Here is a 13,193-nt window from a genome sequence, read left to right as displayed (position 1 = left end):
AAAAATTAAAGAATACAGAAATGAAGGACCCCCATCCAATACCTTCTTGTATAGGTTTTTAAATGGTATAAGTATATTTACCATGTAGCCAAATCTGTGATGCCATCGGATCCGCATTCCTGGCATTGAGTATCATAGGATTCAACACCACAGCATTTTCTCTTCTGGAGAGTACCTTTTTTAAATAGTATTCCCTGACAACATAGATCTCTATGTTTGTTATACAACGAAGGTCCACATCTTGATCCCTTTTGGATAACTCCCAAGGTAAGAGTACATTCATAATATTTCCTGTTGTATGTCTGTAGAGAACCATTTTTCAGTAAACAGCAATCATCATGGTTAGACAGTAACTTGACCTGTTGTTCTATTGTCTCTCCTTTGCAACACACATATTTTGCAGTGTCCAATACTCTCCCATCACAGCATTTCTTTGATTTATGCAAAATGGTTCCTGTAATCCATAAATATTGGATCAGAGGTATATTATCTGTATTTTTTTTTTAATAAAAATTTGGATAAAAGTCTTTTGTGTGCTGTCATATAAAAATAAAATATGTAGTAATTTTTTGTGTATTTCAATTAAAGTTTGTGGAAAGTCCTTAGATAATATTAGAATTTTACATTTCTTTGTATGTAATATGTAAAAGGAAAAGGTGCTTGTAATTGTTAATAAAAGACTTCAAAAGACAGACCCCCATTCTCCCATAAAAAAATAATAAACAAAAAACGATCTATTAAACACAAACGCTGAAAATACATAGAAAGCATCAAGGAATTGTATTTGATGTCATTTAATGTTTTACTTTTTTTCTCAAAACTGAAAAAGAAAAGATTTGGAGTAGCTTCAAACATTGTCTTTTCCTGCTTTTGTTGGTCTGTACTTGATTAAAGGTAATAAGGGCATCATGCCATGCCATTTATTGAAAACAATAAAAATCTAACAATCATCTGAAATTCCAGAAAAAGAACTGAAATTCGTTTAAATGTGAAACATGTAAAACATGTTATTTTTTAGGATTTGGATCAAACTGTACAATGAAAATTAATATCTAAGACGTTTTGTAAGCATATTTTACCAACCTCCACAACAAATTTGATTGAGCAAATTAAATGGTGTTCCATTACAACAACCCTGGAGAGTTTCCTTTGTGGATTTGTTTCCACACATTTTAATCGAAATTGGCTCTGGCGTATTTCCTGGGAAAAAATGTCAATCTTTAAAATAAACAGCAAACACACTAATAACTTTTTTACATCATTTCACTTGCAGTTTATTTCAGAAATTTATGTAATTCTCGCAGGAATATCCGTAAATTTAAACATGAGCACAACACTTTCATTGTTTTCATCTTGAAAAAAAAGTTTGTTCTATAAAAATAATTCGGTGTTTTAGTTTATAGTGTAGGCCAATATATAATGCATTTTGTATAATATGTCTCTTATATGGCTCATATATTAATTGTTAATTGTAAATGCCCCCTGTGGGACCCTGATTGGAATAATAAAAATATTTCATATTTCATATTATTTTTAGAGATTGAAACTTTGCAGTAATTTGTATTTCCATTTGACCCTTGATATTTAACATTACATTACCTTTAGGAAAAAGCTGATTGTTATTGGTACAAGTACGTTCTTTTGAGTTGTAAGGAGTTGTACCACAACAATCGTCATCATCTACAGTCGCCTTATTTATTAATTTCCTTTCTCTGTAGCAACAAATTTGGGTTTTTGTCAAGTATTTCTCCCCGTAACACGTTTGTTGTCCAATTTGTAGAATGATATCATGACTTCGCTTGTCACACCAATGGGTTGATTTGTTATACGTTTCATTACCACAACATTTCTTTCCATGATGTTTAGAACGGGAATGCAGTTTGCCGTTACAACACATATCGTTGTTTTCGTTGAGCAATTTTCCACAGCAGCTGTGACGATATTTATCACCTGAAATTTATATACTTTTCAGAACCAACTACATTGAGCATTTAAGCAAATTCAAGGTTTAACATTTTTAGGGTAATAATTTGTATTTTATAATAGATAAACATGTTGAAACGATTGAGATGGAGTTTCAAAATAATTCTGATGAAAATTTTACCAACAGCCTTAAATCCTGCTTCCGTTAGTTTTTTTTCTCTACTTAAATCGCATGAAATCTCGTTTATTCGTAGATTGAGAACATACCATGAAAATATGTACATACCATGCCTATAAAATATATTGTCACAGCACACTCCTTTATTTTTCGGATGGAATCGGTTGTCACAACATATATATTCCTGGTCAATATCAGTGTTGTTCCGTAGCACAAGTCCACAACATGTCTGTTCTGATCGCTTATAGACGATATCTATTAAACCAAAGCGATTAGAGATCAAAATGATTGAAATAAATGTTGGGCATTCCTGACCAGAAACCAAAATTACTGGTACACTATTTAGACTAAAAAATGAGTTAAAATATTCCAATATGAATTAGTTCAAAACCAAGCAGATAATGATAACTTTTAATACCTTTGCTGTTAATTCTTTGTGAATTTTAGACGACTGAAAGAGGGATGCAAAATTATGCAAAGACAAATAAGTATCAAGACATAAAAAAACGTAACTGTAGAATTAATGCCCCTGAGCTTTGTCAGTTACGCTACTCACTGCATATTTTATCAGCGTTCAAAGAATTGGAAATTTTATTACGATTATTTTTTTTAAACCGACTGGTAAAAAGAAACTTATAAGTATGTCTACGATTCAAATATTATCCGATGAAAAGAAGATGAATTATTCCTATTGAGAAAAAAATGATATATACATATAAATTAATTTCACGCTGATAGGGTATTGTAATTAACGAAGAGGTAATATAAGGAGCATTAATAATTATTTGTCTTTGCAAAGTATATTTAAGACATACCAAAAATTTAGTTTATCAAAACAGTTATAACTATTGTTTACTTTATTTCAAAATACATTTCACCATCTTTCAGTGTTTGACAAGCTAAAAAAAAAAAATAGAAACGACAACATCAACAACAACAGTTGTCAATACTTTAATGCGTGTAAAATGTCTTTGGTAAAAAAATAAACATTGCTACTGATTGCATCAACTTCTGAGTTATGAAATGCGTACAATGTACAAGATTCGTTATACAGTAAGTTATTGTAATCACGATAGTTAAATTTGGACTAAAGTAAATGTTTGACATCGTTAAGACAATCAAACTTTAATTTAACCAGTAACATACTGGGCTTAAATTAAAATAAAATCTTACCGTCACAACATTCATAATCTATCTGATCTCTCGATCTGTCATATATCTTTGTTCCGCAGCACCCATTCGTTGTTGTGTTGTATACCACTCCTCCGCAGCACCCTCCCATTGGTTTTTCGTTTTGAACATTCATACACCGATATTTTCTTGCGTCTAAATTTTGAATGAAAGAAATTTTAACGCAGTTGTAAAAAGTGACAAATATTGACTAGTGAAGTACATGTATTTGCAAATAATTTTGTGTAAATGAGAAAGATTAGAAATCTGTGCTTGAAGATGTTTGCTACTTATTTAGATGCATAATTTCCCTTACCACATATTGCTAAGAAAAGTAAGACAATTAACGCCTGGAACGATGAAGATTTCATGTCGGTATAATGATAATAACTAGTATTATCATTTAATTTATAATGGAAAAAAATACTTTGGGAAATTCTCAATGAACCTCTTGCTATATATATCGATGACCATGCATTCAGACATGTATTGGATTCTATTTTTTAACGTTTACAGCTTTATATAACGAGGGGATTATCCAAAATATTTTTAAAATAGACCGCAGCATATCAGGTAAAATTCGATACGAATTTGGAATTAATAACACCAAATATAGTACCATAAATAAAAAAAAAAATGCAGGTTACAAATGAAAGGGAGATAACAGAATCCATTTTCGAGTCAAATTGTGAAAATTTTTTTATTAAAGGTTACAACCAATGATAATTTCAAGTACAGTATTGTCAATATTGTACCATTTTTTTCCCAAATTCCCTACCTGTCTCAAATCCTTGAAAGCAAAATACAAATATTGAAATTAGACTGTAATGTTTTTTCCAGCACATTTTCAGTAGAAGTGACTGCTGCATATTCAAACCATCGCCTTTTTAAATCATGATTGGAATTTACGGGAAAGTGAAAAAAATCCAGTTTTTTGTGCGTGATACTTATCTGTTCACGAAGGGCTGCAGTTTGAAAATATATATATAGAAATGGGTTTCCTTGAGCCTACACAATGTTTTTATAGTCATCTCTTACATTAATACGTCATGAAAGATAAATCTAAAATATTCAAACCGTCAATCAATTTCAATTAAAACAATGTCTACACTCTTATATCTCATGATAAAATACGTAGATTTAGAGGACAATCTGAAAGTAAAATGATATGTAAATCTTCAAACACACTTTCACCTTAGTCTTTCTGAATAATGTTTAATAATTCACCAGTATATAACGTTATTCTATACCGAATTTTAAAACATATTTGAAATAAAACTGTATTTTCGTTGCAAATTTTTTTTAGCTCGTACGAAAGTTTAACTTTCACGATTTTATATACAATAAAAACGGGCCGATATAGAAACAAACCCAATAATTTACAATGTAAGAACTAACAATTTTGCACTAGCAAATAAATACTATATTCTCCGCAAAGGCCATTCGATCTCAAACCGTAAAGATGTTGTTACATTAATGGTTAACTTGATAGATAATACATAAATGATTTTGAATTAGTTTGAATACAAATACAGAAATGTGGTGTCAAGTATATGTACCCATAGAACATTCGACTCGGAATGTAGGTGAAAATCTTAAGGCAAACAACGTTTATATGATCAAAAGCAATAAAAACTACCAACACCAAGTTAGAGGACAGAAGTCACACAGATTTAGCTTCTATTTGTTTGTGTTTTAGGAAGAGAAAAAAAGGGGCGTGCGAGAGGATTGATTTCGTCTTTCTCTTGAAAACTATCACAAATTAAAACCGAACATTCCGATATGATCGTGTTTGTATCCCTAGAACTTACTTAATAGAGGGACGAAAGATACCAGAGGGACAGTCAAACTCATAGATCGAAAACAAACTGACAACGTCATGGCCAAAAATAAAAAGACAAACAGACAAATAATAGTACAGATGACACAACATAGAAAACTAAAGACTAAGCAACACGAACCCCACCAAAAACTGGGGGTGATCTCAGGTGCTCCGGAAGGGTAAGCAGATCCTGCTCCACATGTGGCACCCGTCGAGTTGCTTATGTTATTACAAATCCGGTAAATAGTCTAATTCGGTAAGTCACATTCGTGAAAAGGGAAGGGGATTGTAGTTACGACATAAGGAACATATCCGATATCATCTGTGAAACGGTCATTCCATAACGGTCAACCAACTCGTGATGGCGTCCATAAAATTTACGAAGGGATGACTTCAACTTCACCATTTGGAACTCTTGGTTTAATAGCTTCCTTGTGAGCAGCAATCCTCTATCAAGGAAATCATGATAGGAAACACAAGCCCTGGAATATCGTATCAATTGGGAGATATATACTCCGTATGCAGGCGCTGCTGGGATGTTGCTACATAGAAATGGAAAGTTCACAATTGGGAAGCTGAAATCATCTCTTTTGTCGTAAAGTTTTGTATTCAACCGACCCTCATTGTCAATTTCTAGATGTAAGTCAAGATATGAGCCAGACTTAACTGTATCTGTAGTATCCTTTATCTCTAGTTCGATGGGATAGATTCGTTCAACATAGTCACCAAATTTTGTATTATTTAGTGAGAGAACATCATCTATATAGCGGAACGTAGAGTTAAAGGATATTGCTAACTTCTTATCTCTCTTCCTAAGAAGCTCCTGTATGAAGTCAGTCTCATAATAATAAAGAAACAAGTCGGCAAGAAGAGGGGCACAGTTGGTTCCCATTGGAATTCCGACAGTCTGTTGAAAAACACGTCCTCCAAACGTAACAAATATGTTGTCAATCAAGAAATCAAGCATCTTGATAATGTCAGTTTCAGAGAATTTTTTGTTTGAATCAGAGTGATTCTTTACAAAGTAGGATTTATCCCTCCCCAAGACAAGATACTTGTATCTACGTTCGCCATTCTTTTTAATGAAACAAAGTAATACCAACTCTTTCAATTTGTCTTTTAGTTTGGAATGGGGAATACTTGTGTAAAGTGTAGAAAAGTCAAATGTTTTAATACTATTGCAAGATGAGAGAGTCTTAGATTGTATGTACTCTAAAAGATCTTTGGAATTTTTTAGTATCCACATCTGATTCACGCCACCTCTAGAATAGGCAGTTTCACAATAACTTTGGAGCCCGGCTTTGATTGCTGATAAAATAGATGTTAATAATTTAGAAAGAGGTTTCGTGGAGCACTTGGAAGACCCAGCAATATACCGTTGTTTGTAAGGACACTTATGTAGTTTAGGTATCCAATACAGTGATGGAAGATCCAGTTCTTCGTCTTTGGTTGAAATTCCAAAGGAACATAGAACGGACCTATGATTATCTAGGATTTCCTCTTTGGTAAGTGTCGTGAGGGTATATGTTGAGTTTCCAAGTGAATTTTCAATACCTAATTCATTTATCAAGCAGTTTATGTAATGATATTTACACACAAAAACGATGTTGTTTGGGGCTTTATCTGCGGGGACAACAACATATTTGTCATGGAGGTAGGACAAGTGTTTTGCAACATTTGGGTCTTTAAAAATTGATGTAGCGTGGGTATTGATATGCCCATTTAGTTTCTTAATTCGGATTTGTATCAACGACCTCACAGCCTTAATCCATTCGGACAGAGTATCTACGTCTTCTTTCTCGCGTTTAGCCCATTGCCTGGCATAATCCTCGACTGAATCCATCAGTATTTTGAAGTTGTATTTCCAATTGATGGATTTAGGCTCACGATATTTCGGACCTTTGGATAACAAATTTCGCAGGGATGTGTTATCGACAATGTTGAGGTCTCCGGTAATAACGTGGCCAGCCGGATTATTTGTGAATTGGGAACTAGCACAGGTGCAATTAGGAGGTTTAGACTTGAAGTCGTCAATGTTGAGATCCTGCAAAACGTGTTTGTAATTGAAAACTTTAGTTGCAATTGGTTTGGTATAGGTATAAGAAATTATTGGTACAGACTTATCTTTAAAATAAGGAGGTATTTTCGACTGAACTAATTTATGATGAAGGATATTGCCTAAGTGGACGCCATCGAGACCTTTGTTGGCAAAGGAAAGTTTAAGAAAAGATCTTTTCTCTTTTTCATCTTTTCCAATGCGAACTGGTTTGAAAAGTCTGTGACTTGCAATATCCGAAATAATAGCTGTAAGTTTGTATTGGTTTGAATGAGGGTTTGTAACAGTGGTTTCCAAACATAAATTGAACAGAGAATGAAGTTTTGAAAGGGGTAATGAATACAGTTTCGTGCGAATGTGATGAATACCTAACGGCTTTTGTATAAATGGCAGCAAGTCATTAATAGAGACATCATGCAAAGTAGGTGATGTATAATGACGATGACCATGACTGCGTCTACGTCGAGGAGTAGAGTTGAAAATATTCATCACATTCACCGAGCTACAGGAAGGACTAGATAGAATACCTATACCATCAATTTTGTCATTGCAACCATATAGTGTCGCAGTTCCCAATTGTCGAATCCAGTAGTCCTCTTTTTGTCTACGGAGAGGCGTTGCAAGTTGAGGATTGTTAGTCTTGTGCTATATTTTTTCGATTATACGAACTGTCATAGAAACGATAGAATGATCAGGCTGATTAAAATGCTGGTACAGAATGTCGTTTGCATTGAGGTTGATATCTGATCTATGGCCGCACATACGTTTGTTGAGCCTTCCTTTCGTTTCACCGACGTAAACCAATCCACAAAGGTTACACTCTAATCCGTAGACGACATTTATAGATTTACAATTCAGATCATCGTAACTTCTAGTAAAGTAAGACTTTTTAGTTAAATTGCTAGTGAATTGAGCGTCTGTTATTAAAATTTCACAAGTTTTGCAGCCATTAGTTCCATATTTCGAAATGAGACAGTGTTGTTCAGAGTCATCAAAATCCAAAATGTCTTTAAGGAGAACTGAACATGGCTGTGTATGTGTACTATTGCTATTGTCACTAGTATGATGATCTGAATGAGTCATGTTTGGGATATTTGTCATGTCTGGAGATGAGGGGACACCTGCCTTATCAGACGACACCGTGTCCATGGTGACGTCTGTTTCGGACCTTTTTATACTGGGCGACGTCCGAGCCAGTATCCTGTTAGATCTTCGTAAATTCATGCAATTTTGCTACTGGGCGGATGATGTCCTCGGGGACAAAATGTCCACCATTAGAGACATCGACCCAGCGGTTATAAAAGAGGGACGAAAGATACCAGAGGGACAGTCAAACTCATAGATCGAAAACAAACTGAAAGACCCAGCAATATACCGTTTAAAAGTTTGGAAAATGTATGAGAAGTTTAGACATAAAGGCTGGTAAATAAATAAAAAAACACAATTGATGATTTTATTGCAGGAAATGTAATAGTGGAAAGCCTTGTTTTAATCTAATAATAACAGGAAACAATGGAATAATAAAAAGGATATTCAAGTGCTGATTTTGATAAAAAGTTACACACTCTGATGCAGTTTCCTTGTTTCTAGAGTTATATTGGCAATCATACCACATCTTCTTTTTATAAAATATATATAGCAACAGTAAAATTGTACAATGTAAATAAAACAAGACAATCATACTCGAATTTTACAGCAATCCAACAACCCAATAGGCATAAAAGACTCGTAGGGATACTATCCGGCTCTTAGTCGAGAACCGGCCAAGAAATGAATGAATTCAACAACGGATACTGCGTTTTATAACATGTTCATGAAACATTTTTACATTCGAAGCTTTCAAAAACTGCAGTGTATATTGGAAAAACGTCAAATTCACTGTTTAACATGAAATCCAGTTATATCTAAAGATAGCGATTCTCTCCGGGCACTCCGGTTTCCTTCACCAATAAAACTGACTGCCACGATACAGCTAATAGTACTGAAAGTTGCGTTAAACACCAACAATCAAGCAATCAATCAATCAATCTTAATGTCAGTTATATATGTTTGTTCAAAATATTTGTCGGAAAAAATATCATGAAAATGTTCTATTGTATGATTTACTTTTATTACTATAATCATATCAGAAACCCTTAAAACATAAATCCTACTATTTAATTTTACTGATCACTTTACTTTCTTAATTTTTAGTTGGTTAATAGCTACACCAAAAGTCGTCGATGCGCTTTCAATCGCGTTATTAGATGGTTAACGAACAAGACTTAAATGAGGTTAATTCCACTCCCGGCATGCAAAAAGACTTAAACTACGTCACAGAAGTCAGGAATTTTGAATAAATAAAAGTAATAAATCCCGATTTTCTTCTTTATTAGTTTTCATATCCAAATAAAACTTGGTGAATATGTTTTTTAAGGTATTATGTACATAATAAGATGATAAGTAAAAAATCGCGAATTTTCCCATTAACGTCCAATGAAAATAATCCTGGATATTCAGACGAGAAAAAATAATAGTAAAATTAAATTAATAGTATATCAAATAAAAAGGATATGCAAACTATGCTGACCGGGATTGGAAGATGGGAAAAGACTGCTACTGTAAAAGGGAGCATTTTGGAGATGGCACAAATTTTGAGTCGAATGGATCACCTACGGACCCCTCAAGTCCGTGATTTAAAAAATAACAAAAAAACTATGTTATGATTCACAACAGATAACTTGTTTTCTTTTATGGCGGCAGATAATGTCTTTTCTTAAAAATTTGTAATATATTCCCGTTTTATATTTCAGGATGAGTTCATGCGGTATTTGTATTTTTTGGGGAGCGTTATTTCCATCTACTCAGACCTTCTTCTAAATAGTATATTGAGTGTTAAGGAATTTGACAATTTGAAAAATAATTCGCTATGCTAAATAATTGCCTCTTATACTGAATGTCATGAATGTCATCCTAAAAAGTTTCTTAAAAAATTCTTATAAAAATATCAAAGTTACGGATATCAGAATTATCACTTACTGACTAAAATGAATATATATTTTTTTCATTCACGGACGTTACGGACATTATTTCGGTATTGTAAGGATTGATTTCGTCACTAACCCTCAACCTCTGCACAAATACGTTCAGTGTTGTTGCTTCTTTGGTTATATCTTTATAAACACAGAAAATCCAATGACTTATTTTTTTTTAGTGTTGCCTATTTAAAAAAATATTTTACGTAATTCGTGAGATGTCCGTTTTGTTACTTCAGTGCCGGACATCAGTTTAACTCCTGTGTTGTTGTACAAAGTTTCAATGTACAATGATGTAAGAACACACCTCTGTTAGCGAATTCTTAGTAATAATTACAAGCTCTTTCACAATTTATCATAAGAGATGCGCCATTGACTGTGGAAGATAGGATGTTACTACTGAAAATGATGGGAAGCCAAAGTTTACAATAGGAATATAGCGTTTGTCATATACCAATATCCTACTTTTCAGTCTTCCAGTATTATTGATTGCAAAAAGTCCTTAAGTACCTGTCTCTATAACAATCATGCAAAATGTGATTCATGGGTGGAAAGTCTACACACAAAATTTTATAAAATCTTTATTTAGAATCTAAAATTATGTTAAAATTCGTACATGTGTTTATATAAAAATTAGGAGATGTGTTATGATTGCCAATGAGACAACTATCCGCCAAAGTTCAAATGAAGTGGATGTAAGCAATTATAGGCAACCGTATGGCCTTCAACAATGAGAAAAACCCATACCGTATGGTCGGCTATAAAAAGGCCCCGACTTGAAAAATATGAAACAATTGAATTGAGAAAACTAACGGTCTAATTTATAACAAAACAATTTACGAAAAATAAATATGAAAGACATGAACCAACGACAACCACTGAACTACAGGGTCCTGACTTGAGACAGGCACATAAAGAATGTGGCGGGGTTGAACATGTTTGTGAGCGCTCAACCCGCCCCTAACCTGGGACAGTGGTGTTAGTTTTTCATATGGACACTTTCCAGGTGAGATATACATTCTATAGAATGCGTTATAAAACTCATAGTGAGGGAGATAACTCCAATAATATCATATAGAATCTTTTGTAAAATATTTGCCAATTATCTCTGCTGGTTAGGCAGTAAATTGAAAATATCCCTCATTCCTTTCATCTACATCCATGTTGCAAATGACTGACAAAAATAAACATGTGTAGCTTTTCATGAGGCGTATCACAAACTTTGATATTGCATGATTCTTATATGGACCACTACCTAAGACTTAAAGTCTCTGTATTATCATTAATTTCAATTTCAAGGGGATATATTTATTAATCAGATGAATAAAACTATTGGATTGGAGAACATAACAAATTTAGACCTAGAACAAGAAACTAACTTCTGCTATATGGAAAAAACGGGAAGATTGAGAAGAATTTATCGATTAGGAAGAGGAATGATGGTATACAGTGCAGCACATTTTTCATTTGAATAGTGGTAAACAGTACAAAATAATTGTTTACTTGAATAGTTGTAAACAGTGCAAAATAATTGTTTACTTGAATAGTGGTATACAGTGCAGAATCATTGTTCATTTGAATAGTGGTATACAGTGCAGAATCATGGTTCATTTGAATAGTGGTATACAGTGCAGAATCATTGTTCATTTGAATAGTGGTATACAGTGCAGAATCATTGTTCATTTGAATAGTGGTATACAGTGCAGCAACATTGTTCATTTGAATATTGGTATACAGTGCAGAATCATTGTTCATTTAAATAGTGGTATACAGTGCAGAATCATTGTTCATTTGAATAGTGGTATACAATGCAGAATCATGGTTCATTTGAATAGCGGTATACAGTGCAGCAACATGGTTCATTTGAATAGTGGTATACAGTGCAGAAACATGGTTCATTTGAATAGTGGTATACAGTGCAGAATCATTGTTCATTTGAATAGCGGTATACAGTGCAGCAAAAGGGTTCATTTGAATAGTGGTATAGAGTCCAGAATCATTGTTCATTTGAATAGTGGTATACAGTGCAGAATCATTGTTCATTTGAATAGTGGTATACAGTGCAGCAACATTGTTCATTTGAATAGTGGTATACAGTACAGAATCATTGTTCATTTGAATAGTGGTATACAATGCAGAATCATGGTTCATTTGAATAGTGGTATACAGTGCAGCAACATGGTTCATTTAAATAGTGGTATAAAATGCAGAAACAGTGTTCATTTGAAGCCGTTGCAGAATTTTATTAAATGGAATGTGAGACATACTAGCAAATCATTCGAACTTTTTAAGGACCTACATTAGATTGACGCGACCTCAAACTATTTCTAAACACTTTCTTTAACTGTATAATAAGAATACTTGTAAAAATTATGTATATGGCATTGCTATGGAACGTTCCTTATATGACTCTTGTGTAATATAAAGACGTACGATCTGACAGTGTCACGTTGAAAGAGGTAGGGCTAAATCACTTTGACTTAATTTCAAAGCCGGGGCAAAGGTGAAATGTAAAATATATGACCAAATTAAAGACTCTTAAGTTAGCTCTAAACTGCAGTTTTGACAGATTATGAAATATTTAGTGTATATCCAAATAGTGTATAATTATATTCTTAACCAAAAGTTAAATTACGATAAAAATTATGCTATTTATTGTCTTTCGGAAAGAAATTAATTCATTTTGGTAAGAGACGTCCTTCGTTGCAAAATTTTACAAAAACTGTGTAAATTTTGCAATTTTACTTTAAAATTCCTTCTTCAACAGCATCATTAAGCACTGAATAACATCTTTATTTTATTGAATTAGGTAAAATTGTTTAAAATAAATGAAATATTTGACAAATACGCTTAAAAATTCAAACTCCAGTAAGATATGACATTTTTTTTAGATTTGGACAAGTGCATGCAACAAACACCTGGGAAACTGCCCCTACCTCTTTCCTTGAAAATCGTTATCAGACGAGATGTAAGACAATTTAACTTAACAAACAAGGTTCCGGCAATGTTGAGTAATGGTAACGTTGCAAA

The 13,193-nt window shown here is 33.2% G+C and overlaps 1 protein-coding gene across 1 annotated transcript in view; it reads right to left on the bottom strand.

Annotated features, from left to right (window-relative positions):
* LOC127737007 (uncharacterized) overlaps positions 1-13,193 on the bottom strand; it is a 50,203-nt gene that overhangs the window by 6,122 nt on the left and 30,888 nt on the right. Inside the window, exons 10-14 of the mRNA XM_052247562.1 lie at positions 3,275-3,427; positions 2,210-2,356; positions 1,600-1,950; positions 1,084-1,200; positions 82-454 (exon numbers count right to left, since the gene is read on the bottom strand). Coding sequence (XP_052103522.1) covers positions 82-454; positions 1,084-1,200; positions 1,600-1,950; positions 2,210-2,356; positions 3,275-3,427 — 1,141 coding nt within the window. The remainder of the gene's footprint in view (positions 1-81; positions 455-1,083; positions 1,201-1,599; positions 1,951-2,209; positions 2,357-3,274; positions 3,428-13,193) is intronic.

Source organism: Mytilus californianus, unplaced genomic scaffold, assembly GCF_021869535.1.
Source record: "Mytilus californianus isolate M0D057914Y unplaced genomic scaffold, xbMytCali1.0.p SCAF_4, whole genome shotgun sequence".
Classification (NCBI taxonomy): Eukaryota; Metazoa; Mollusca; class Bivalvia; order Mytilida; family Mytilidae; genus Mytilus; species Mytilus californianus.
Note: the sequence above shows the minus strand (reverse complement) of the source record. Positions and strands in the feature narration are given on the sequence as shown.